General features: G+C 36.1%; 1 protein-coding gene across 3 annotated transcripts in view; it reads right to left on the reverse strand.

Annotated features, from left to right (window-relative positions):
- The window catches only part of ITPR2 (inositol 1,4,5-trisphosphate receptor type 2), a 506,561-nt gene that overhangs the window by 89,990 nt on the left and 392,271 nt on the right, over window positions 1-24,300 (reverse strand). For all 3 annotated transcript variants that reach the window (XM_055280315.2, XM_055280317.2, XM_055280318.2), the window contains 4 exons: window positions 20,971-21,078; window positions 16,563-16,755; window positions 13,635-13,760; window positions 2,868-3,043 (listed from right to left, as the gene is read on the reverse strand). In XM_055280315.2, the coding sequence (XP_055136290.2) occupies window positions 2,868-3,043; window positions 13,635-13,760; window positions 16,563-16,755; window positions 20,971-21,078 (603 nt within the window). The remainder of the gene's footprint in view (window positions 1-2,867; window positions 3,044-13,634; window positions 13,761-16,562; window positions 16,756-20,970; window positions 21,079-24,300) is intronic.

Consider the following 24,300-nt stretch of genomic DNA (forward strand, 5'->3'; position numbering starts at 1 on the left):
CTGCACCCAGCAGTGAACTTGTTATGTTAAAAATGAAGGTAGATGATATTCGCTAAAATATTTTTATTTTTTTATTTTTTGTAGAGATGAGGTCTCACTATGTTGACCAGACTGATCTCAAACTCCTGTCCTCAAGCAATCCTCCTGCGTCAGCCTCCCAAAGTACTGGGATTGCAGGCATAAGCCATAGCACCCAAACTAAAACATTTTTATTAATCCACATAATATTAAAATTATAGATAAAATTTTTTGTCAATATCTACAATATCAAAATGACAATTATTCCACTGAATGTGTTTGTCCCAAATTAAAGTTGATTTTTTTTTGGTCAAAATGCTCTGAGCGGCCAGGCGCGGTGGCTCACACATGTAATCCCAGCACTTTGGGAGGCCAAGGCAGGTGGATCATGAGGTCAGGAGATCGAGACCATCCTGGCTAACACGGTGAAACCTCATCTCCACTGAAAATACAAAAAATTAGCCAGGCGTAGTGGCACGTGCCCATAATCCCAGCTACTCAGGAGGCTGAGGCAGGAAAATCGCTTGAACCTGGGAGGTGGAGGTTGCAGTGAGCCAAGATCATGCCACTGCACTCCAGCCTGGGTGACAGAGCAAGACTCCATCTAAAAAAGAAAAAAAAGAAAAAAAAAAAAAAACCGCTCTGAGCTGGTAGACCATAATGTATCATTTGACTGTGCAAACAGATGTTTTATGCTGTGAAGGCCATTACAGTCCCCACAGATTTCTACAGTTAATAAAGGAGAGATGTTGCATATCTACATGTATATCCTTTCTCATATAGAAAGTGAAATATAAAACTTGCCTCTGCTGTGAAGAGTCATTTGCTTTAGTGGAATTATTTTCACCAAACCAGGCAAAAGCTATCTTTTTATCCTCTCCCATGAGGGGAAAAAAATACTCCAAATGTCTTTGGTTTCCCCCAATAGACATTAGAATGTTATTCCTTATCTCTTTATATATTCTTGGTCCAAAAACAAAGGAAATGCAAATCGACGAGTATGACACATCAGCTTCTGCATGGCAAGAACCATTTCCTTTATCGTCTTGGTATTTTTAGTGTCTATTATATAAGAGGCCCAGTAAATGATTATTATTTTTGGCCCAACTCTAGCTATTATTTCACTTTGTCAGACTTGGATTGTTTTTCACCTGGATTCATGTCTTCTTGAGGGCCACTTACCAGTTTATAAATATTATTTGCTTCTTCAAATAATATAGTTCAATATGCAATGTATGTTTTTAAAGAAAAAAAGTCAAACACATAGGCTTAGAAAAATTTTGACAAATTCATGAAGATTCTCTAATTTGCTTGGTTGGTAATACTGTAAAATTAGCTTATTTCCAAGGCATTGAAAGTACACGTTCAGTTCATGTAAACATTTTCTGAATGTTTCAATGCCAGCTGTTAAAGTAGAGAAACATGGAGCTGGGAAGGAGTGAGGCAGGCAGGGCTAAATTTATAAACGTGACAACTTCTGCCCTCAAGAAACTTACAGAATAATATATTTGGTACTTTACAAAATTCTTTACTGATAGACTTCTTTGTAGGTATAGTACACTTCCCTTTATTGACAATGATTGAGGATAATTGGTAATTTGGTTGCCTGAATGTTCTAGCTAATTGGGAGCTGTCAAATACATCATGTGTAATTTTTGAAGAATTGTAATAAAATAGAGGTCAGAAACACAGAAACATAGAATTGGCCATATTAGCTCAGCTTTATAATTCTTGAAAGTTTGGTTGACTATTTTACTAATTCATTTTAATAAATAAGTAAAATAAATACATTTTATTTATTAAATAAATATTTGCTAAATATTAGTTATTAAATATTTGCTAAATATTAAATATTTATTACTAAATACATATTTGCTATATATTTTATGTGCAAGCTGCTGTAAATGTATAAGAATACAAAGATAATCGTTCACTCATTCATTCACTCATTTATTTATTTAGGAAATATTTACTGAGTACCTATAATGTTCTTGATACTGAATGATCAATCCTTAAGCATAGTAAAATGTAATAGGGGAGATTAGTCCTAATTACAGGTAAGAGAATGTAGGACATTATGTAAGAAACCCAGGAAAAGATCAAAAGTACCTGGGTATTCAACACATAGATTAGCAATACTTATTTTCTTATCTGGCCATTTGTTATTTCATCAGCCTGATGGTTTTACCTTTTAATATCCCTGTATGGCTGTGCCATGCATAACGCTGGCGAGTCCCTTTAAAATTGTATTTCTCGGGTAAAATTATTTCTATAAATGTATCACTTGCTTTTTGAAATACTACTACTCTGTGCTTCCTTATTCTAATATTTCAAAATTCAGTCAAAAAATCCTGTCTATGACTTTCATCAGTTTATAAAATTTGTTCACATAAAAAGAACCCAATTTAATATTTTCTCACATAGAAATCCTTTTTCTTAGGTCATTTGATGAAAGGTGCTCACTTTCAAAATTCTATTGAACATAATTTAATCTTTTTTGGATGATTTACGATGTCACTTTGGAATATTAACAATGGCTCAGTCATTTTTGTCAATAGCTGTGGGTATAGGATGCAGAATGCATTAAAATTGGATTGGATTAAATTGATGGCAGAACTGGGTCATTCCCCAAATGTTACTTTCTTAAATACAGCAATCTTTTACCTATCACTTTTTCTTTCACTCAAAATTAAATAAAAAATGTACAAATTATGCTCTGGTTAATTTAGATTTATAGTAAATTAGAATTCACCATGAATACATGAATTAAAAGCATATAGTTATATTTTTATATTTCATACATTTTAAAACTAATTTTACAACAGTACAAAGCTAAGTAAAGTACTTACATTAGCTGCACCAAGAAGTATTAATGTAGGCCCAAGACCTATTGTATATATTGATCTGAGCATTATTGATACAAGAAACGGCCGAATACCCGCAGGCTTGGAGAAGAAAAACAGCATAGATGTGCAGATTGCAACTGCTATCCAAAGAAGAACCGAGAACAATGGAGAAAGTGTACCTGTAAAATGTGGAAGAAATTTATTGTTACTAAGAATAAAACTAAAAAATGCTAAAATATTTGCTGCTCTACTTTATATGCTATCATTAAGTCAAAGCCATAATCCACTAAATTTCAAAATGACCCCATCTACATTCTTTATATTTCAAGGAAATGTCTTTGAACGCATTACTCATTATTACATTTCCAGAAAATTTGTGATTACTTTTTTTTTTATTTTTTATTTTTTTCTTTTAACTTCTTTTTTCTTATTTTATTATTATACTTTAGGTTTTAGGGTACATGTGTACAATGTGCAGGTTTGTTACATATGTATCCATGTGCCGTGTTGGTTTGCTGCACCCATTAACTCGTCATTTAGCATTAGGTATATCTCCTAATGCTGTCCCTCCCCCCTCCCCCCACCCCACAACAGGCCCCGGAGTGTGATGTTCCCCTTCCTGTGTCCATGAGTTCTGATTGTTCAATTCCCACCTATGAGTGAGAACATGCGGTGTTTGGTTTTTTGTCCTTGCAATAGTTTACTGAGAATGATGATTTCCAGTTTCATCCATGTCCCTTGAACTCATCATTTTTTATGGCTGCATAGTATTCCATGGTGTATATGTGCCACATTTTCTTAATCCAGTCTATCATTGTTGGACATTTGGGTTGGTTCCAACTCTTTGCTATTGTGAATAGTGCCGCAATAAACATACGTGTGCATGTGTCTTTATAGAAGCATGATTTATAGTCCTTTGGGTATATATCCAGTAATGAGATGGCTGGGTCAAATGGTATTTCTAGTTCTAGATCCCTGAGGAATCGCCACACTGACTTCCACAATGGTTGAACTAGTTTACAGTCCCACCAACAGTGTAAAAGTGTTCCTATTTCTCCACATCCTCTCCAGCACCTGTTGTTTCCCGACTTTTTAATGATGGCCATTCTAACTGGTGTGAGATGGTATCTCACTGTGGTTTTGATTTGCATTTCTCTGATGGCCAGTGATGATGAGCATTTTTTCATTTCAAGCTACTTAAATACTCACTAGTTAATGTTCCTTTTATTAAGTCTGACAGTTGTTCATCTTTCTCCCATATGAGGATGATTTGCTAAATACTTTTGATAGACATCTCTCTCGGGAACCTTAATCCAAAATTTATTATTAAGGACCATTAGATATATAGCTAAATCATTAAAAAATTGAATTCATACCTTGTCTTGTCCTATTAGTATCAGGTTTCCATATTCTAGATTCCTCTGAAGAATCTAGTAGAATAACCTTTATAAAATAGACGCACACTTTAACTGCTAAATACACATGCATAGATATGGTTATGAGTATATGCATGAGTGTGCGCATTTGAAGGCCAACTCAACTGCTAAATAAAATTTTTAACTATTAACTCATCAGAAAATTCACATTCCAAATGTCTTGAAAAATGAAGTCCGTTACACGTAAGATTTCTTAGGAACTCCCCAAAAGAGAGGTTCAAAAATATTTTTTCTTTAATAAGTAGTACAATTCATTGACATTTGCATTGACATGTGCATTCAAGGAATCTTTTCCTGAAGGTCACGTGGTGCTGCATTTGCAGAAGTAAATTAAGAGGCAACATTCTTGGGCTGATTGGATCAGCTCTGGGGCCTCAAATGCGTGTCTATAGGCTGACATAGAAAGGAAACAACAAAATGGAGATTTTCCACTGGTAAATATTCAATAACAGTCTTATTCTTTTGGCCACATCTCTTATCTTTATTTATAAAATTTGCTACCGCATGCAAAACACCTCAAGGGCTTGGTATGCATAGCTTTTGTACTGTCATCAAAACCCTGGGATTATCTGACTCCTTTAATGAATTCTGTATAAACTCTTAGTTCATAGTGTGTGCTAACATCTCAGAAATAGGCAGGAAGATCCTGTCAGCTGTTAAAAGGCAAAGAAAAAATCAGATAATGAACAGCATTCATTTAAACATGTTTACTTTTGCAAGGTTTGTTCTTATCATGCTGTCTCTGAAAGCAAACAATGATGAAAGGAGCTTGGGAAGAGAGATGTGATATTCTCCCTCACCAAATTTATAATCTGATAAGATTAATTTGGAGATGGGGAAAGAAAAAGGGTAAACTGCCCTGAAAGTTACCTTCAATTCCTGTCCTCTGGCAATGCTAACATACAGGTACCCTACTCGTGTTTATGATGATGTTGGTTTGTAAGCACTCTACATCTACCAAAAGACAGGCTGACCACCAACAGCCTTGATCTCACAGATCTCAAAGAGCCATAGAGTAAATAATGCCTTCAATTTTCTCTCTTGCTTACTGGGACTTGAGACTCCATCAGAATGTAATACCTAAAAGGATGAGGGCCATCTCTAGGCCTATTGCCATGCCTGTTACACAACAACAAATAAAAATTTGTTGATTGAGTAAATAAACAAAAATATATTCTGTGAGTTTGTTTTGAATAAATAACTAAGTCTCCAGTTATCAACTCCCCAAGTCATACAGCTTAGCTTTTAAGTTCACTAAAACTGACAATATCTTCAAGGCACTTTTACAGCTGTCAGCCAGTTATTTGACTTTTCAGCATAATTCATAAAGAATGTCTTGGTGACACTCTTATTCTAGAATAATTTGGCATAGATAGTCACATTGTGCATTGTCATGAATTTTTGATAAACTATCCACCTCTTCACTATTCTTTCCAAGACAATATCTGGTTTGCTGAGATATCCCCTTGATCAAACAGAAATTATAGTCATGCACTTAAAATTGGGTGTTTGATCCCTTTGTGAAAAGAACTCAGAGTGTCTAGTATAGTAGCCTGCACATAGGTTCATACTAAATATATATTTGTGGAATAAACTCAAAAGTTATTTAAAATAGCTATTGACAATGATGTTTATAATTATCTTCTCTAAGAATGATCATATTGGTTTCTATCTGAAGATCCAATGCTAAAAAAGAACTGAAGTCTCTCTGATAAACTCTAGAGAAGACAGTACAGATTTTCTCTGAGTCTTGCTCTGTCGCCCAGGCTGGAGTACAGTGGCGTGATCTCGGCTCACTGCAACCTCTGCCTCCCAGGTTCAAGTGATTCTCCTGCCTCAGCCTCCCGAGTAGCTGTGAATACAGGAGCCTGCCACCACATCTGGCTAAATTTTGTATTTTCAGTAGAGTCGGGGTTTCACCCTGTTGGCCAGGCTGGTCTCGAACTCCTGACCTCGGGTGATCCATCTGCCTTGGCCTCCCAAAGTGCTGGGATTACAGGCATGAGCCACCTTGCCCAGCCGACAGTACAGGTTTTCAAAGCCATTCTTTACTCATTAACGGTGGGAAGGGAAGAGAATTTTCTCTCCTTAATACTCTATGTATGTATCCATTTTCTATAATAAGCATGATATTATTTTAATAATACAAAAAGTTTTATAATTTACCCTATACATTTTTAAATCTTAGAAAATATGAAGTTTATCTTTTGTAAAAGAAAATTCAGAAAGCAAAATTGCAAACTTCAATCCAGTTCACATAATGGAGCTCTGCTATCTACCTCATGCAGACTCTATAGTTTCCTGTACAGAACATGCTGCTTCTTACTTCCCTGTTTCTCTCCATCTCTCTGCCTCCTAAGTGGCCTCATGAGATCTTTCTGTTTCCTCTGCCTCAGTCCAGCTAAAGTAGACATCCCCATCAAGCTACCAATGACTTTCTTCACAGAATTGGAAAAAACTACTTTAAAGTTCATATGGAACCAAAAAAGAGCCCGCATCGCCAAGTCAATCCTAAGCCAAAAGAACAAAGCTGGAGGCATCACGCTACCTGACTTTAAACTATACTACAAGGCTACAGTAACCAAAACAGCATGGTACTGGTACCACAACAAAGACATAGATCAATGGAACAGAACAGAGCCCTCAGAAATGATGCCGCATAGCTACAACTATCTGATCTTTGACAAACCTGACAAAAACAAGAAATGGGGAAAGGATTCCCTATTTAATAAATGGTGCTGGGAAAACTGGCTAGCCATATGTAGAAAGCTGCAACTGGATCCCTTCCTTACACCTTATACAAAAATTAATTCAAGATGGATTAAAGACTTATATGTTAGACCTAAAACCATTAAAATCCTACAAGAAAACCTAGGCAATACCATTCAGGACATAGGCGTGGGCAAGGACTTCATGTCTAAAACACCAAAAGCAATGGCAACAAAAGCCAAAATCGACAAATGGGATCTCATTAAACTAAAGAGCTTCTGCACAGCAAAAGAAACTATCATCAGAGTGAACAGGCAACCTACACAATGGGAGAAAATTTTTGCAACCTACTCATCTGACAAAGGGCTAATATCCAGAATCTACAAAGAACTCAAACAAATTTACAAGAAAAAAACAAACAACCCCATCAAAAAGTGGGCAGAGGACATGAACAGACACTTCTCAAAAGAAGACATTTATGCAGCCAAAAAACACATGAAGAAATGCTCCTCATCACTGGCCATCAGAGAAATGCAAATCAAAACCACAGTGAGATACCATCTCACACCAGTTAGAATGGCCATCATTAAAAAAGCAGGAAACAACAGGTGCTGGAGAGGATGTGGAGAAATAGGAACACTTTTACACTGTTGGTGGGACTGTAAACTAGTTCAACCATTGTGGAAGTCAGTGTGGCGATTCCTCAGGGATCTAGAACTAGAAATACCATTTGACCCAGCCAAACCATTACTGGGTATATACCCAAAGGACTATAAATCATGCTGCTATAAAGACACATGCACACATATGTTTATTGTGGCACTATTTACAATAGCAAAGAGTTGGAACCAACCCAAATGTCCAACAACGATAGACTGGATTAAGAAAATGTGGCACATATACACCATGGAATACTATGCAGCCATAAAAAATGATGAGTTCGTGTCCTTTGTAGGGACATGGATGAAACTGGAAACCATCATTCTCAGTAAACTATCGCAAGGACAAAAAACCAAACACCGCATGTTCTCACTCATAGGTGGGAATTGAACAATGAGAACTCATGGACACAGGAAGGGGAACATCATGCTCCGGGGACTGTTGTGGGGTGGGGGGAGGGGGGAGGGACAGCATTAGGAGATACACCTAATGCTAAATGACGAGTTAATGGGTGCAGGAAATCAACATGGCACATGGATACATATGTAACGAACCTGCACATTGTGCACATGTACCCTAAAACCCTAAAGTATAATAAAAAAAAAAAAAAAGAAATATTCATCTTAAAATTCTTCTAAACACAAAAAAAAAAAAAAAAAAGTAGACATCTACTCAGAAATCCCTGGGTGGTCTTTACTATTGTGCCTTATTCATTTCTTGGTCCCTTAACTGGACTGTGAACTCTTTGAGGACAAGGACGAGTTTGCTAATCTTTGTATTTCTTAAAATACAAAGATTGTAAAATCTTTGTATTTAACAGTGCCTGACACATAGCGGCGCTCCATCAACAGTTAAGTTGAAGGAATTGAAATCACCACGAAGAACTCATTTTCTCTAACACAAAGCACTTGACAGAAAAAAAGAATTACACTACAAATTTTAATAAAATTTTAAAAAATCACATGCTATCTTGGTATAAGACATTCCCATGGCATCAATATTCTCCACTAACTAGTTTGCCTTTGCCAAATGAAATCCAGGGTAGGGATATCTGGCATGGCAGCTGTCAGCTTCTGAGTGGACTTCCAGGAGATTCCCAGCATCAGCAGCTGCTGCTTCAGCCACATCCAGCGTAGCCTCATTCCTCAACATTGGCATGTTTCTTTTTTAGAGAAGCATATGTTAAACAAACAAACAGCCACAAAAACCAATCAGCCAAACAAAGAAACCCAACCCAAAACCTTTAGCCATAAAAAATAAGCCTTGTACTCCTGAACAAATTGAAGCCAAACTCTTCAAAGCCTGGCAATTAAAGGAGATTCTCTATCTGCAGTAGAGGGTAAAGAGTGCCCAACAGGCTGGTCCTCTGAGAATTCTCTCTCCCTTAAATGTCTCCCTTTAGTTATTGTACCCCACGACCTGGTGGAAGAGGGAAACTACTCTCTCAGTTAATATCATAACCCAAGTGTGAACCAAACATTTGGGCACAAGAAACTCCCAGTAATTCAGGTGTTCAGACTGGGAAATATACTTGGAGGAAGTGTACACGGCTCATTCCCTCTGCCAGTCCCTCTGTTCTCACCACCACATTGGTACCAGCATGTATTAGGATCTGGGGTTGGAAGGGTGGCATATTTTAACCAGAGCTCTTTTTGTGGTCCAAGACTCATCAGGTGATTTCATAATCAACTTCTATACCGAGTCAAGGAACTTCAGGGTTGGACAGAATCCTTACATTTATTATATTTTTTTCTTTTTAACTTTATCCTTTACCTAGATTCCCCAAATGTCAACACCTCATATAACCACATGACAATGATCAATATTAGGAAATTAACATTGATAGACCACTTTTACCATCTATCTAGTCAAAGTTAGTCAATTTCCCAATTTATGTCCTTCTTCTGAACCAGGGTCATACATGGGATTCAGTTGTCATGTCTCTTTAGTATCTTTTAATTTGGATAGTTCCTCAATCTTTCTTTGTCTTTCATAAGCTTGACACCTTGAAGAGTACTGGCCAATTATGTTGTAGCATACCCCTCAACTGGGGTTTGTCTGAAATTTTCTCAGTTAATTCACTTTTGGAAAATGATGTTACATTCTTGTCGGTGATTGTATAAGGAGGCATGTGATGTTGCTGGGTCTCATTACTGGTGCCATTAATGTTGATCGCTTAGCTAAAGTGATTTCCCCCACTTTAAAGTTATTATTTTTCCTTTCATAATTAAGTATACTGTAGGGAGAGACCTGTACATTATAGATAGGTTATATACTTTTCATCATACAGTCACCCATTAATTTTAGCATCCATGGATAATTTTTACTACTGTGATGTTTGCCAAATGGTGACATTCTATTTCCATCATTCTGTCTATATTTTATTAATTGGAATACAATGATTAAAAAAGAGCTTTATCTTCCCACTATCAATATGAACTCCTGGATTCTTATTTTATTCTATGAGAGATAATGTGTCACTGTCAATAACCTTTTTCTCTAAATTTTCTCATATTTGACCACTTGGAGACATTTCAAGTTGGATCCTGGGTTCTCTAACACATCTCCATCATTTTTAAGCACTTCTTGAAGGAATTTTCATCCATCTTTAATCTCACCCATCACTAAATCACTTCATAGTGGCCCTGGCATACAGTCGTTCAGCCTGTTTGACCAAATCCAGCACCAGAGAACCTTCATCACCAACACAGAGCTTTCCTTCTCCAGACAATTCTGATGGCAAAGTATGTGTAACAGTCTTAGCTCGGTTTCCTCAGCATTCCTAGCTATGCAGTGTGCAACAGATTAAGACTAAGTTAATCCTGACCAAAATGTTAACCTTATTCATGGAGCTATAATTAAATAACTCATCTAGAACTATAACCAGATGACCCAGACATAACCTTGGGGTTTGATATTGCCAAAATGGCAGCTCACGCCTTCCTTTCCCTCTAAGCACCCCACCCACTTAGATATCCTAAGCTGAGCCTCTACCTTGGTTACTACTGTTAACTGCTATCCAGTCCTTTTCCAGAAGTAAAGTCTGCATCTGCACCTGATGATAGCGCACCATGTCTTCCAGCCTTGTGTTTGCTAGTCTTATTTCTGGGACTAACAAACTTACACCTCCCATAACTAGGAGAAAATTGATGCCATGGGAATGTCTTATACCAAGATAGCATGTGATTTTTTTAAATTATATTAAAATTTGTAGCGTAATTCTTTTTTTCCGTCAAGTGCTTTGTGTTAAAGAAAATGAATTCTTCGTGGTGATTTCAATTCCTTCAACTTAACTGTTGATGGAGTGCCGCTATATGCCAGGCACTGTTAAATATAAAAATTTTACAATCTTTGTATTTTAAGAAATACAAACATTAGTAAACTTGTCCTTGTCCTCAAAGAGTTCACAGTCCAGTTAAGGGACCAAGAAATGAATAAGGCACAATAGTAAAGACCACCCAGGGAATTCTGAGTGGATATCTATTTAGCTGGACTGAGGTAAAGGAAACAGAAAGATCTCATGAAGCTACTTGGGAGGCAGAGGGATGGAGAGAAACAGGGAAGTAAGAAGCAGCATGTTCTGTACAGGAAACTATAGAGTCTGCACGAGGTAGATAGCAGAGCTCCATTATGTGAACTGGATTGAAGTTTGCAATTTTGCTTTCTGAATTTTCTTTTACAAAAGATAAACTTCATACTTTCTAAGATTTAAAAATATATAGGGTAAATTAAAAAACATTTGTTTTATTAAAATAATATCATGTTTATTATAGAAAGTGGATACATATATAAAGGATTAAGGAGAGAAAATTCTCCCTTCCCACCATTAATGGGTAAAGAATGGCTTTGAAAATCTGTTATTTCAAGTCCTTTTTCAACGACCAGTTGCACCAGCAATACCTGGTGAGCTTATTAAAAAATACATATTCTTGGACTCTAATTACAAGGCAAATCTTCAGCCTCAGTTTCTTCATCCATAAGAATATTCTTTATCCATAAGGATATTCTTCCTCCATAAGAATACAGATTTGTCAGGAAGATTAAGTGAAATGTATGTGAAGTGCTTAGCATTTTGCCTGACCCAATCTAAGTGGTGAACAACATCCACTGCTGTTATTATTACCAGTATTACTATTATAACTATTATTGGCCAGGCAAGTATTACAAATACCATGTATTCTGCTTCTCCTGAATGAGTAAAGAGCAACTGCCCAGAGGGGTGGCATTTCCCATCACTATTTTATTTCATGTACAATAGGTGGCAGCAGAGCCTACATACATTGGCTCTGGTGGTCAAGAAAGGGATATCATGGAATGGAACTCAAGGGAAATTAGGTCTTGTATGAAGAAGGGACATGCTTCTTGTTATTGACATGCTTCCAGTCCACGGAGAAAGGTCCTAGATTGGACACAAAAGGGTTACCCTTCTACTTTAAGATCTGCCATTTTTTAGGCTTTCTGGGCTTCCATCTGTTCATCTGTCAAATGAGTGCTTGATATTAGATGATTTCCAGAATTGCTTCCATTTCTAAGACTTTATGCTTCTACTAACTGGGACTCGATAATCTTCTCAGCATTCTGTGTGCAGATGATATTGATTTATCATTCATGCTGGACTTCTTTCCTCCCAAGAGTTATATTCCTCTATGCTAAGAGTTTATCACCAAAGGAGACTAAACACAATGAAGAGAAAGCCGTTTTTACTTCCTGGTGTATTTGCAGTTGCTCTATAATGGATGGCCAAATATTGGCTACATTTTCACTGCTATTTAACTCATACATCTACTCTATTGCTTAATATTCTTCTTTTATTATGGGTATGCCTTCCAAAAACAGTGGTTATTCATGACTACTCAGATTACAGCTAAAGTTTAGAACTTTGATATCTATGTTACCTGTAATGAACCTGTAAAATAGCAAATGACTCTTGGACTCCCATTTCCTTTCCTGCCCACCCCCAGTTCATCTGAAATAGGCTGAAATACCTGTTGCTCTTATACTCTCTTTCCACTAGGCTTCCTTATGTAGTACAAATATGTACCTTTTAAACAGCAACCACCACCACTGAACTTTACTGAAGGTTTATCAGGTACTATTCTAAATGTTTTACCTATAGCATCTCATTAAATTCTCACAGTAATCCCATGAAATGATGATATGCAAAAGCACTGCATGGTTATTATTAGCTGATTTCTCCATCTTTTCTTCCAAGCCATCCTTTCCATGCCCATTCCAAAATATTTACCAGATTGTAGCCCAAGCCTGTAACATACTTTCCATGCTCTCCACCAAACTTATACAAAACTTACTTCCCAAAAATCTCACAATTCACTATATTTCTCCTGTATTTCTCATTTCCACCTAAAATGGTATAATTTCTCATTTTTGCTTTTGTATTATTAGTTTAATAATAGTTTCATATTCAGTATCCTTTATTTCCTATTATTATATTGTCTTATGCTGTTCACTTTTGAAACCTCAGATAATAAACATTTAATTATCTTAAGAATCCCTGACTTTAGTATAGAATTAAAAATATCTAGATTACATGTATGCTCACTATCGAAACCTTAGATAAGACAGAAAACAAAGAGAGTAAAATAGAAATGCCAGTATTTAGGTAACAACAATTAATATTTGGGCACAGAACTGTCATTTGCATAATTGAGATGATACAGTATAAAAATGTTTGGGGTCATAATTAGGTAGAAATGACAAATCTTTTCTTTGCTTTATTTGCCAAGATATAATATAGCTCTAATAACAATTGTGTATATGAGCTTTTTAAAAAATAACAGTTCTATTGACCACACTTTTCTGCCTGTTCTATTTACTATCATACTCTACTTCCAACAAGTATAGAAAATTCCATTTAACAGGAATGAAATTATTCTTATTTTGAAGCTTTAAATAGTTAAGTGGGAACTTTAAAATATTTATATTTTAAGGAAAAACGAGCACTTGCCTTCATCTCCATCATCCCCAAATGGGTAGAAGAGAGCAACAGCTAAATTGATGAACACAGCCAGGTTGAAGGAAATGCTCCCCCAGAGGGAGATGTGCCTCGAGAACCAGAACAGTGCAGGGTTATCTAGAAAGCGAGAAGTGTAAAGGAACAGAACGGGAAAATACATTTTGGTTTCAACACATGAAGCTTACCAAAACAATATTTTACTAAATGCATCATTTTTGTAAACTATTATAAAAACCTATTTAAATAAATATTTGGCTTGAGTAAGTTTATTAAAAACAATCAGAACCATAAAGGAGTGAAACTTGATTCCTTCTTTCATCCTTCAGCCAGTTTAGGCCTAAACTACTGTAGAAGGGTGAGGAATTTTGCAGTTGCTAAAGGTGATCAGAAAAGGTGATTCTGTAATAATTCTCTGTAATCTATCCGCAGAGCAGTTTAGCAGTTGCCTGGGGTCTCTTTTAATGAAATTATATACTTCATTGTATAATTTGGTAATATCGAAAATTGGTCCCACTCCCATGCCCTAAAGTCAAATAAAAAAACTCCAAACCCATAGCACAGATATATTTCTAATGAAAATTCCTATGACACAGTCACAGTTACCTGAAACTATGAAACCTAATCACGTGACATAGTACTCCTGATGGAGAACTAGTGATTTATAATATTATCTACATTTTAAACCTTAAATCTTCCAAGAACTTGTTGGATTTGAAATAGCAGAAGAAAATGAGCACTACAACAAAAACCGCTAGTAAGTGGAACAGGCTTTGCTGAATATATTCAACAAAGGACTCTGTGTCTGTCATCAGAAATGAATTAGTAAATGCATCAATCGAATACAGTTTACATTAACCAAAAATCAGTTCTTTCCACCTCTGTTAAATAACTGAACAGATTTGTAATGCATGTAAGTTTGAATGACAGCCAAATCTACTAGTCTGCCCTGGGCACTCACATGGCTCCTACAGGTCTTGTCTATTCTCTAACTTTTAAAAACTTAACACCAGGATTAAAAAATTGAAGTTAATCAAGGGGGAAAGGCGCATCGATTTTGAAATGGAAATGATAAACTTTGTAGATATATCCTGTGAATTTCAACCTAGTGCCTATTGCCTACTTACAAACTGTACTTCTCTTTAGTACATCTTGTTTTCCTTCTCTTGGAAGGGAACATTCCAATGCCAAAATATGTTATGATTAGCTATGCCATTCAATTGACTAATGTATCATAAACTATAAACACCTGTATCTCCATCATTCCTGAATTAGGAGTCCTCATTTTTAAAGGTAGACTATTAAGACAAAATTAGAATATGTTGATGCATGCATTTGTAATAACAAATCCTCACTACTGAATCCACCAAATGAATTAGATTCTGCCTATAGCCTCATAATAAGCTGCTTCCAAATTTTAAAGTAAAATGTACATTGAAAATTATTTTAAGATTTAATTTTTGGTAAATGACAAAATACTTGTTTTTTTTTAAAAGCACAGACCTCCCCAAAGCACTAGTTCAGTATTCAATTTATTGTCAAGGAGAAAATATATGTGTTTTTTTTCATTTTGTTTTGTTTTGTTTTGTTTTTTGTTTGTTTGTTTGTTTTATTGAGACGGAGTCTCGCTCTGTTGCCCAGGCTGGAGTGCAGTGGTGCAATCTCGGCTCACTGCAACTTCCGCCTCCTGGGTTCAAGTGATTCTCCTGCCTCAGCCTCCCGAGTAGTTGGGACTACAGGCACGTGCCATCACGCCCGGCTAATTTTTTGTACTTTTAGTAGAGACAGGGTTTCACCGTGTTAGCCAGGATGGTCTCGATCTCCTGACCTCATGATCTGCCTGCCTTGGCCTCCTAAAGTGCTGGGATTACAGGCATGAGCCACCACACCTGGCTAGAAAATATGTTTTTTAAATGCTCCAAATAAAATTGTGTCTTCATATGTATTTTAGACACCCAAAATTTTCACTGAATTCCATAAGGCTCTACATGGTAAAATGCTAAGGAGGAATAATTTTGATTTTTTTAAAAGCATTCTGTTTTAAAAGCTTGAAAATGCATACCACACCCCTATATCTAAAGATGGTATTTCTCAAGCACCACTCGAATTCATAAATCATACCCACTAAAGTTCCTGAAAACTACCACAATGAAATACTGTTGAATAGAAGTATTGAGAACATATCCTGTTTGTCTAGAAAACTCCAAGGGACTGAAAAAGACCTACTCAAGAGTTTCCCCCATTGACTTTTGTGAAAAACTCATGAGATCCCTTATTTTGGAAAATAAACTAAAGTTTATTTAAAAATTCTAAAATTTTAAATTTTGAAAGTCAGTGTTTCCTAATAGACTTAGGACCTAAGAGATAAGTCATGGGAACTGTACTAAGCTGATTTTTAACTGGAATATTATAACATTGCTCTATTTAAATACAAGTGTTATGACATGTATAACTTATTGATTTGGGGAGGTAAAGATATGTCCAAAGAAAGAATTACTCTCAGCAAAACATGAAACAATCCCCTCAATCACAGGACAATAGAGGAAGAGTGCACATGAGCTGATGTCTCTCAATCCTATTCACTGATAGGCCAGTCAGGGCCCATTCATGGACTTCAAACCTGCGGCTGTTCAACATTTGAAACATACAGCTGCAACCCTGCATTTCATAACATTTATTAAAAAATAGGATCATCATGAAGAGTTGATGTAATTAGTTAGGGCTTTCTGTTTTCCTCAAGCTGCATGTGTCTTGGCTCCAGTGGTAGACTAAGCGGACACTCTTAAGACTGCAAGTGATTTCAGTAATATCAGACTGGCAAGAAATTAAAAAACAATTTAAATGAGCTGCATCATGTGTCTCAAAGTACCAAATTATCTACCACTATGCACAAAATGAACCATTTCAGTTTACTGTACTTACTCCTAATTTTCTTCTGCCACTTCATTTCATTGTAGAGATCTTCTGTTTGCTGGAAAAAGTCATTCACTTTACTTCCCTGTTCATCCCTTTCAGTTGTATTGAACACACGGCACTTGGATTCTCGAGTGAGGTATTCACATATATTGGGGACGGGAAAAACTATTTGTTCCATGGTCCTATCATGCCGGACAATCTGAAAACATTAATTTGCATTGTTTTTAGCTTTTTGGACACCTCAGCCTTAGACTTCCTTTGGTTTTTAACATGAGTTTACTGATAATGTTTTATGAATTCAGTTGTGAAAAAAATGTGCCAACTTGAAGTATCTGAAAGAAGCCTCTTTACTATACTACTTTGCATTTTTCTCTTTAAAAAAGAGAAATTAATTGACTAATCACAAGCACTATACTTTGCTTAAAATAACAAAAACTAAAACCTTTTATTCTTTCTAGGTTAGCATTACACTTCTGCCACCCATTTTTATTTTTATTTTTGTGAAGTACATCCTAAAACTAAGACAGTCTTAATTAGAAAGTGATTGGCTGGGTAGCCTTAAATACAGCGCTGATGCTATTTGTATCTTGTTCTTAGCCTCTTCGTCCTAAAAGGGGCTGTCGGGTAACAAATGACATATTCAGCATTATGTGTCTGAACTCTACAGAGAAAAGTGCTTTATATCATTAAAATGTTCTCTTACTCATGGCAAAACATATTTTTGTAGGTACAACATCCATATAAACATATGCCCATATTTAAATACTCATCATTTTTAGCCTCCCTTATTTGTTATTTGTGACTGTTTAACTTTAGACTAAAAAAAGTCTGAATATTTTCATACAGCTTTACTATGTAACAAAGGTTTATGTAGCTTAAATTTCAAGGTTCATATTTATGTACAGTGCCCAGTTCTCGGGAATGAAAAAGGATTGGCTTAACCCAAAAGAGTAATTCTGCTTCCCTTTGCCACTGACTGGTGTAGTGGTGGTCATGGGCTGTACCTCTGGAAAGTGAGGCATAAAGAGAAATTTTCTGAAAGGGCTTCCAGGAGAGATTTTGCTTCTTGGTAAAGGCAGACAGCCATAAGAGACACACAAAACAACAACAACAAAAACCAAATACACAAAAACAAAAGTTTTTTGTTGTTGTTGTCGTTTTGGTTTGCCTGTACCCTCTTTCTTCGTGCTTAGAACAAAAGGGTCTAAGGGCATGATGCTTGGAATGCTAGCAGCCATTTTGCAACCATGAGGTGAGATAGTGTCAGCATGATAAGGAACCTAGTATAAAGATGTGAAGAGTCTGTGTATTTTAAGACATCACTGAGTCACTCAACCAATTATAGAACTACTGGTACTCCAGACTTCCCATAAGATGAAATTTTACTGTTTAAACAATTGTCACTGTGGTATTCTATTACACTTGTAACTGAACGTATCCTAAATGATATGTGATATATTCAATTACATACTAGAATAGTCATAAAGCAAACTACATGAAATTTAGTAGGGTAAATAAAAATTCCTGCATATAGGCTACAAAAATCAATTGTACAAAATAACTGGACATATTTGGTATGACAGGCAACCATATAGGGAAAAAAGGTTTACTTGATTCAATAGTGTCAAATATTTTTTAAAAATCTCAGGGTGCATCAAAGAAATCATGTCTAGATTATTATAAGCCAAGCTCTTCAGTCCTTTTATGAAATGTTATGTTTGATTATGATTGTCACATTTTGCAAACAGCATGGACAAACTGGAGGGATTACTGAAGGAAATGGAGGTGTGTTAACTGCAAAAAGCCAGAGATGGATAATTTTTCAATACATTTATTCAACAAATGCTTATTCAGTCTTTAGGTAAGGCATGTTGGAGAAAAAAACAACACGAACCCCAATAGGGAAGAGCTTGTAGTTTAGTAATCATGATGGCTCTTCAGATGTTAGAGTCAAGCTATCATGTTGAGGGGGAAAAAATGTTCTGAATGTAAACATTAAAATGGGCTAATGTTAACTCTTTACTTTTAAAAAAGTTTCTAATTATTAGTCATTCAAAATCGAATCAGTTTCTTCCTGATGTAGTGAGAACTCTATCGCAGGAAGAATTTAAAGCAGAAGCAGATCATTACAGGGCAATTCCTTCTTAGATGGGTGATTAGACACAAGGCTCTTCCTATTTCCCAGGGTCTTTAAGTCTATAACTTGCAGACAAACTATTATTCTCAATAACATGAATTGTTGTGGTTATGTTCAAGGCACAGGGTTCAGTTTTGGAAATACAAAGATGACCAAGACCAGTCCCTGCCTCAAGTAAAGGAAAAGTGACATATATGAAGCTAACAATATTCCAATGTGATAAATATTAAACTAACAGAATAACCAAACTGCTGTGGAAGCATACACAGTAAGATGAAATTAATGAATGCCTGAAGAAGGGAGGGAGGACTCTCTGAGTAGGTCATGTGAGCTGGCTTCGGATGAACATGAGAACTGATTAATGAGTTCATCAGCCCGGATCACTCCTTTGAAACCTGGACTTGTATATCCAACTCCATGGATGACTCAAAGTCACCTTGAATTCAATCTATCCAATAACGAACAAATAATCTTCTCCTACCTTTTAGCTGCCAAACTTCACTCTCTCCTAGCATTCTCATACATGGCACCAACTTCTGTTCATTTATTCAAACCAGTAACCCAGAGGACTTCCTTTTCCACACCATTTTCCTAACACATGCAATTCAACTTCGACTTCAAGCCCTGTCAGTATGTATATGTGTGTATTTATAATATATATATATAACTATATAGAGATGTATATGTATGTATGTATCTGCATCTATGTATCTATGTATTATCCAGTCCAGCCATCTTCTATATCATCATCTCTCACTTTTGCCATTATAATATCTTCCTATCTGATCTATGTGTGTTTTCTATCCCACTGTCTTTTCCAGTCCTGTCTCCAGACAGCAACCAGATTGATCTTTTGAAAATAGTCATCTCCTTCCCATGTTTTTTAATACCTTCCCTTCACTTACTTTCTTCTTTCTGAAATCCCCATCCTGAAGGAGAAACTCGTACTCAATCTTTAACACATTATTAAAGGCAACCTTCTCAGTGAAATCTATCCTGAAATTGCGCAGGCACCACTAATTATTATTTTCTCTACATTTCCTTGGCCCCTTGTTTATATACTTATAACACAGAATTATCTTCTATATGTGTGAATTGGTGGAGAGTAAGTGCTCAGTAAACATTTACTGAATGTGTGTATTTATAGCTAAATCTCTCCTCACTGCTGGAATCAATAAAACAACATCAAACAACAGCTCCCATATCTCACAGGCATTAACCAAACTTCTCCCATGGCCTGCTCACTCTATTTGCTATTCCCTGGTCTCTTCTGATCTCCTAGCTTTGTACTTTGACTTCTGGGATCTTCCTCAAGACCTTCACGGTTTGATGACCTATTTCTATTTGTATGGAAATGTTTTTGCTGCTAGTCCAGCTCATGGGTTCCACTAAGTCAAGTCCAACACCAAAGCTGTGGTACTATTAATGTTTACAAATGTGAGCAAGGTATCCATTTCTGTGACACAAAGGTTTGACAATGGTAAACAATACAGTGTAGGGGTTATATATCTTGAGAGTGAATACAGTGATGCCCATCATGCACTCTGCTGAAAAGTAAAAAATATCTGCCAAAATGAATGAATGTATAAATGTAAATTATAGGAGTGACAAGCGTCAACTACTCTGCTCACTTCTGCCTGATTAGCTCTGCCAGCCAGTGTCAAAATGATACCATAGCTAGTAAATGACAGCCAGATGGGTCTCAGAACACATAATGGTAAGTCCATTTTGACTCACACCTCCTGAACTGCCACCAACCATTAAATAATGTCTCATTTATGAGGGTGGGGGGAGGTCAATTGCTGCATACTGAAAATGGAAACTGTTAAACCTTTCCAAGGCTATGCTATCAATATGAAAACTGTATTAGTTTCTTTCATGTTTACTCCACTTGTGAATTGTTGGAGATCTCCATTTTAATAAGCCTTCCACAATTTTAAAAAAGAAACCTTTTCCTAAATGATGGCTTCTATTATAATAATCCCATCTCTCAAACGCTATTGCTCTGCAATGACTGATTGCTTCTACAGTTAAAAAACATCTATTAATTACAAAAGAAATTTTACATATAGTTTTAGTAAAAAAAGACAACTTTGAAAGATGTACACCTCAGTTTCCTATAAATCACTCCTCACTCATCCTTTTACTATACATTTTTCAGTTTAAACCACTCAATTATGCATCATTGCTCTAGAAAAAAATATGAAAATGGTCTAAAATAGAAAGTAAGCATAACTTTTCACAGTTGGTCCCTTTCAATAAATAATAGATGGTTACCTCAATCTGTGCAGTGTGGTTGGCATAATACTTTAAGGCTTCATCTCCTTCATCTGGATCCGATCCTGGTTTGAGCATCTGCTGCAATAGTTTATTGTGGCGGGCCAACTAGAGTAGGGAAAAAATAAAGGTTTTAGGTCTTTTTTTCCCCTTTCCTAGGGTCGAACTTTGCAATAACTTTGTCTACTTGTACACACAGCTTCACAGTCCTAGGGTTAAGGACAATTAGTTACACTTCAGGAAAGCATGTCTGTATTTGAAAGGCAGAGATAATGAAATCACAATGATCAGCCATTAATATTTGTTGATTAAATTTATGTCTTCAATAAACGTATGATTGTACCAGGAAGAAGAAATGTTCCCAGTGATACATAATTGACACTGTCTGTAGTAAATTTAAACTACATGCACATAAAAACAAAGTGATCAACAGTGCAATAAATCAGTGAGTAGTGGGAACAATATAAATGTGTGTTTTTCCTATACACACATAAATAGGTATCTGTATTTCAGAAGAGTTTCTCTTATAGCATGTAATCTAAGCTCTACATTAGTAGTTGGTATAAAGTCCTATGTTGCTGCATGTTTGTAAGCCAAAATTAGTGCTTTCTGGGTATAGGTCTTGATTTTATTGTCATTGAAATCGGGCATTTAAAAAAGCAAAAATTTCACCATAAATTATTTTAAACTGCTTGTGGTGGAAGTGATCTTTCTCTCTCATTTGAATGTCTACAGCATGTGTTGGCTAGTTCTCTCACTTTGTAGGTTAGTAATATATGTTGCCTTCAGATGTCTCTTTTATGGTTGTCTCGAGCAATTCCTGAAACCTTGCAATGTCTTTCACTTATCAAGTATCCTATTAATGCTTAAATTCCCTGAGGGCTTCTACTAACAGAGACTCTACCACAGAACTCTTTCACTCCCAGCACAGTGCCTGCCTCCAACTCTATGCCAGGCACTAATTCTAAGCACTTCAAGTACATGATCTTACTTGAACGTACTAAGAAATCCAGTGGTAGGCACTCTTATTATTGCCATTGACAGTTGAGGAAACTGAAGCACAGAGAGTGTAAGGAACTTGTTTGTGATAACATAGCTAGAAAATGGTAGAGCCAGTATTTTATCAACATTATAAAGCAATAAGTTTTCCTATTATTCATGAGATCTTAATACCAATTGTGATTATAATCATGGAGATGAATTTTAAATAACAATTCAGAACCTAGAAAACCAAATGAACATTATCCTTATAAGTGATAATTTGGTAAGTTAAATATTCATTACATTGATGTTGCTCTAGAGCAAATCATTTTGAAAACTTATTTCAGAATTGGTTTTCTGGGTCATTAATCAATCACTCAAGAAAACCATTTCCTATTTTCTATTTACATTTTTTTAACCAAATTTGAATTATACACATTTTTATTACAAACCACAGTCATGAAACTTGTTGTGACTTATAGGGGTTTCTAAAAATCTCAATGAGTTTGAAAGCATAAAATTATTGTAATCATTTAGGTACCTTAGCATGTTTTAAGAAGTGGCCAGTTCTTGAAGGCAGAACTGGCATGATTTGTTTGCTGATTGGATCTGGGGCATGAAACAAAGAGAATTAAGGATGATTCCAAAGTTATTGACCTGAGCAACTAATATTTTAGAAATGTCATTTACTAAGAAAAAATGTAGGAGTACATTTAGCAGGATAAAATCAGGACTGGTTTTGGACATGTGAAGCTTTAGACGAGGAGCGGGCTGTTGGATTTGTTTGTCACGAATTCTGGGCAGAGGTCAGCGCTGGAGCTGTGCATGGAGGGGTCGTCAGTATATGGCTGATATTTAAAATCATGAGCCTTAGTGAGATCACCTAAAAGTGAGCCTAAACAGAGAAAAGAGCTCCATGGAACTCCAATATAGGTTAGGAAGAGAAAAGACATCAGCAAATTAACCTATCCAATATAGGTTAGGAAGAGAAAAGAGAAAGTTGGTTAAGCAAGGTAGGAACAAAACCCCAAGCAGTCAGGTGTCTTGCAGCCAAGTGAAGAAATAATTTCAAGAAGGAGGGAGTGATTATCTGCGTCAAATGTGGCAGGTAAGTCCAATCAAATGAGGACAGGGAAATGTCATTTGGTTTAGCAACTCAGAAATTACTGAAAAGCTTTGCAACAGCCGTTTTAGGAAGTGGTGGATACCAAAGCTTAATTGCAGTGAGTTTAAAAAAGAATGGCAGGCGAGGAAGTATAAACAAGGACTGTGAGTAGAGGCAACTCTTGAGGACTGCAGGTATAAGGGAGAGCCAAGAAATAGGATGGCAGCTAGACAAAAGGGCAGGGATAAAGGTGGATTTTTAAAATACGGAAAATAGAACATCGTGTTTGTTTGGTTGTGAAAGGGACTATTCACTAGAGCAACATCTTGACGAGGTGAGAGTGGAATGATCTAGAACATTTGTAGAGGGGTTTGCCTTAGATAGGAATAAATTCACCCTTAGAGACAGCAGGGAATATGGGCACAGATTCAGGAGGTTGGGTGGTTGTGATGATGGGAACACTGAGAAGTTCTTTTCTGGTTACTTTTTTTCTCAGTGAAGTAGGAAGCTGATAATGAGGACGAGAGAGGAGGTGTTGGATAACTGATGAAAAGCAGCTATAAAATAGCTAGAGAAAGTACATGGACTTAGGAAATATAGTAGTACTGCCAGGAAGCCTTAAGGGTCTCCCTTATGTTATGGTCAAAGGGAGGCCAGGAACCATATTTGTGTGTTTTTCTCCAGCAATATTCAGCTGTCTGGGTACAGGCATGGAGTAGAAAGAAAGTGGTAAATAATGAGATCTGTAGTTTTGTTGGGTAAGGTCAACAACACACAAAAAAGAGATACTTAAATACTGGAACTCTTTAAATCTTACATAACTGATAGTCTCCCAAGGTGAGATAGTAATTTGAATAATTTCTCCTAAGTTTATTTATTAAAAAGCTTTTACTTCTTTATGATCATTTTATAGGGTCAAAAATTGCTACAGTTATTTTAAGAAGCCAATGTTATTTAATGTGACATAATTAATAGTGAACAAACCTATACAAATGATTTTCAGTTAGTATATACAGCTTAACAGAAACATTTGTGGGCCTTTCTCCCTCCCATTGACTTAATGACATGATTCTGTATTTGTCTAGTTTTATTGCAAAGAAGAGGCATTCCAAAAGGGACTCAAAAAAAAAAACCCACCTAGGCCTCCCTTCACATGTTCAAAGTATTAGAACAATATTTTCATTCATGATTAGATAAGCCATCTATACACATCTTTGAAAATCTGAAATATATAATTGAAAAAG

Source organism: Symphalangus syndactylus, chromosome 5, assembly GCF_028878055.3.
Source record: "Symphalangus syndactylus isolate Jambi chromosome 5, NHGRI_mSymSyn1-v2.1_pri, whole genome shotgun sequence".
Classification (NCBI taxonomy): Eukaryota; Metazoa; Chordata; class Mammalia; order Primates; family Hylobatidae; genus Symphalangus; species Symphalangus syndactylus.